Raw genomic sequence first — 3,202 nt, 5'->3', positions numbered from 1 at the left:
CGGCGCTATGGCTCGTGAGCGGGCGGGGGATGTCGGAGCGGCGGCTCCGGAGTCGGGTGTGTGTGTTTGTTGCAATTGCGGCCTTGTGTCGTGTGGTCGACAAGGCTTGGTTGCTTGTGCGGTTTTCGGCTTGGTTTTCCTTATAAACTGGTCAGTTTGTGAGGTTTTCGATCTGGTTTTTCTTATAAACTGGATCAACTCTATTCTTCTATAATGCATTGCTAGAGCTCCTGGGCCCTCTGACGAGGTTCCGTCAAAAAAAAAAATGAGCAGAGACGCAAGCCAAACACCACAGCAAGAACAGAGAAGGCTTCAGATAGATACACAGTTAACTCATTCAGAGTAATTAGACACCAAAAAGAAGGAAAAAACATCCACACACAACCAATCCCACTTGAGCAACAGCTGCCCTGTTTACTTAATCATCCTCCATCTCTCGCTAGTCTAGTCAAACAGCGAGCACAGCAGGCGACGACGAACACTCCATGGAGCCGGAGCAGAAGCCGCCGCTCGCTACCATTCACCGGCTAATTGTTTCACCTAAGCAATCAAGAGCTTAACTTGGAAGCCAGCAAGTGCGCTGACGCGTTGGCCTTCTATGGCTACCAGAAGCAGACGGACGCGGAGTTGGCGGCGGCCGCCGGCGCCTTTCCGCGGGGGATGCGGCCGTACCGGAACCCGTGGACGCCGGCACGGCGCGGGGAGGAGCGGCGGCGGAGCGCGGGCGCGGCCCAGCCGAAGCAGAGGCGGATGCGCGCCCGGAGGCGACGGAGCCCCTTGGCGGCGGCGCGGCGCAGGCGCCGCGCCCCGGCCCAGACGACGCGGCGCGTGCGCGCGCGCGGCGAGACCTCGGCGTCGCGGGAGAAGTGGTAGCTTCGTAGGAACAGCTGCCGTCGCTCCACCTGCCGCTCCCACTGCGCCATGTACTCCAGGTACGGCCACGCCGTCGTGGCCATGGTCTTCTCCCCCGCCGACGCCGGCGAGGCCGCTTGCACAGACATGGGCGCGGAGAGGCAGGTTCTTGGCTCCTGGCTGGCTGGCTCTGCTCGGGCTCTGGGTCTCTTGGTGGTGGAGGCAAGAAGGTGGTAGAAGAAGGTGATTAAGCGCGTGCGATGGGGAGGACGAGTAGCGGTAGCGGCGGGTTGCGTGGAGATCTGAGGAGGGGTACGGCGAGACGGAGTACTTATAGGGAGGGAGCGGCGGCGGCTGGAGGATGAGGGGCTGCCGGCGCTGGCCGCAGGCAGCTTCGGGGGGAAGGGAGCGGAGAGGAGAAGGGAGATGGTTGGAGTGGGAGCGGGCGGGTGGCCCGTTTTATGCTAACCTTGGACGTTTTGCCTGCGCTTGGCGGGCTAATTTACTTTACTTTTCTTCGACAATATCATACACTTTGTGCTTGATTGGAAAATGACACTGCCATTTGTAGCTTCCTTCTAGTCTCTACCACAATTTCTTAGTATTTTTGTTCTCTGGTGCTTGAGGAGAGTTGTCATGTCTGGCATCCGTGTGTGGTGTCTACATGGAAGTCAGTGTAATACATGTTCCAGAAATTGGACAGTCTGATGACATTGCATAAACCCGACCATTTCACCAGGCGAAGGAATGCTTCAGAGCAAAATTTATGGCACAGTGCATTTGAGGATCGACAGACACTTTCACTTTGGCACTGATCTAATTTGAGTACTACCAGAGCATGGCCATCGGCCCATGGCATGTGTCAGTGCAGATTTCCATTCCAAAAACTATTGCATGTTGCGATGTACTACTGGGATTAAGGCGGGACCGGTGAGCCATTTGGTGTGCCTTTTCTCCTCTTGTGACCGTTGGATGGGCCGGCCAGGCAGGCTTTAGACATTTTTTGCACTTATTTACTGTTTCGCCTCTGTGCATGTTTAAAGACTGAAGCTAGCGCGTGAACGCATGCTGAAACTGTCCAGCAGACCGTGCGTGTCAATCCCAACATAAATGGAAAATAGCACCTCAGGTACCCTAACTTGCATCCAATGTGATGATCTAGTCCCAAAGTTGCAAAACTAGACCAACTCATACCCCAACTTGCATCCAATGTGATGATTTAGTCCCAGGCCAATCAGAGCTCGCCATTTGGCTGCCAAGTGGCTGGGCCGGTCAGCGCTGACAGTTTTGCACAAACCCCCCTGCCGTTTCCTTTAATCAACCCGTACTCACCTCCACCTGAATTTGCCGTGGCATTGATCAATCAAAACTGTCTTTGCTGTGGTGGGCGGAGCAAATCATTCTTGCTTGCATGCATGCATGCATGCACGCATACCTCGATCGATCGTGGTCGTTGAGTGGAGATGTACGAGAGAGTGCAGTGTTTCGGAATTCTCGGATGAGTGGATTCAAAGCTGGAATCATATTACCACTTGTTTCGATAGAAAAAATAGAAACAGAAAGGAAGCCATACCACAATGCACATTGCGCGGGCCTGCGTACTGGTGACCACTACAGTACCGCTGTCCGCTGACCACTGACGGCTCGAGTGCGCGCGCCAACACAAGCTAGCTAGCTAGCTATAGCTGGAGTACTCCGATATGATGACCGCGTAATTTCGATCGCCGATGAAATGCACGTATGTGCACGCCATGCATTGATGCTGAGGTCTGGGAAGAAGACTCGAGCTAGATCTCGAGCGTACGCAACCAACTTCCGTGTAAACAACTTCATTACCGAATCGTTCGATCAAAAAATTACTCCCTCCGTTTTTATTAACTCCACGTATTAGCTTTGACTGAAGTCAAACTTTATCAAATTTGACCAAGTTGAAAGTAACATATTTATGTGATGTGAAAATATATCTAATGATTAATCCAATGATATATATTTTTATGTTCAATGATATATATATATTTGAAGGTATATGTGTTAAACTGTTTCCACAAACTTGTTGAAAGTATATAAAGTTTGAATTTAGACAAACCTAATATGCGGAGTAAATAAAAATGGCGGGCGTAGGAAGAAAACACGGGAATATGATGCATGTCACGCAGCGTAATTTTCCTATTGCATCTTAAAAAAATACATTGGAGTTAATAGAGAAAAAATATACTCCCCTGAAAACTTTTATAAGACATTTTAAGTCACTATTTTGAAGCATAGGAATGCCGTTCTCAGTTATATAATTTTTTGTCAGGTGTAGCTCATATTTTATTAGATAAATTTATGATTATTATTTTTGACTCAA

The 3,202-nt window shown here is 50.4% G+C and overlaps 1 protein-coding gene across 1 annotated transcript; it reads right to left on the bottom strand.

Annotated features, from left to right (window-relative positions):
• Positions 1-299: 299 nt before the first annotated feature.
• Positions 300-1,281, bottom strand: LOC119289521. The gene has a single exon (XM_037568825.1). The coding sequence runs from the start codon at positions 999-1,001 to the stop codon at positions 603-605; it is 399 nt and encodes a 132-aa protein (XP_037424722.1). The 5' UTR covers positions 1,002-1,281; the 3' UTR covers positions 300-602.
• Between the last annotated feature and the right edge of the window lie 1,921 nt (positions 1,282-3,202).

Source organism: Triticum dicoccoides, chromosome 4A (genome assembly GCF_002162155.2).
Source record: "Triticum dicoccoides isolate Atlit2015 ecotype Zavitan chromosome 4A, WEW_v2.0, whole genome shotgun sequence".
NCBI classification, from domain to species: Eukaryota; Viridiplantae; Streptophyta; class Magnoliopsida; order Poales; family Poaceae; genus Triticum; species Triticum dicoccoides.
Note: the sequence above shows the minus strand (reverse complement) of the source record. Positions and strands in the feature narration are given on the sequence as shown.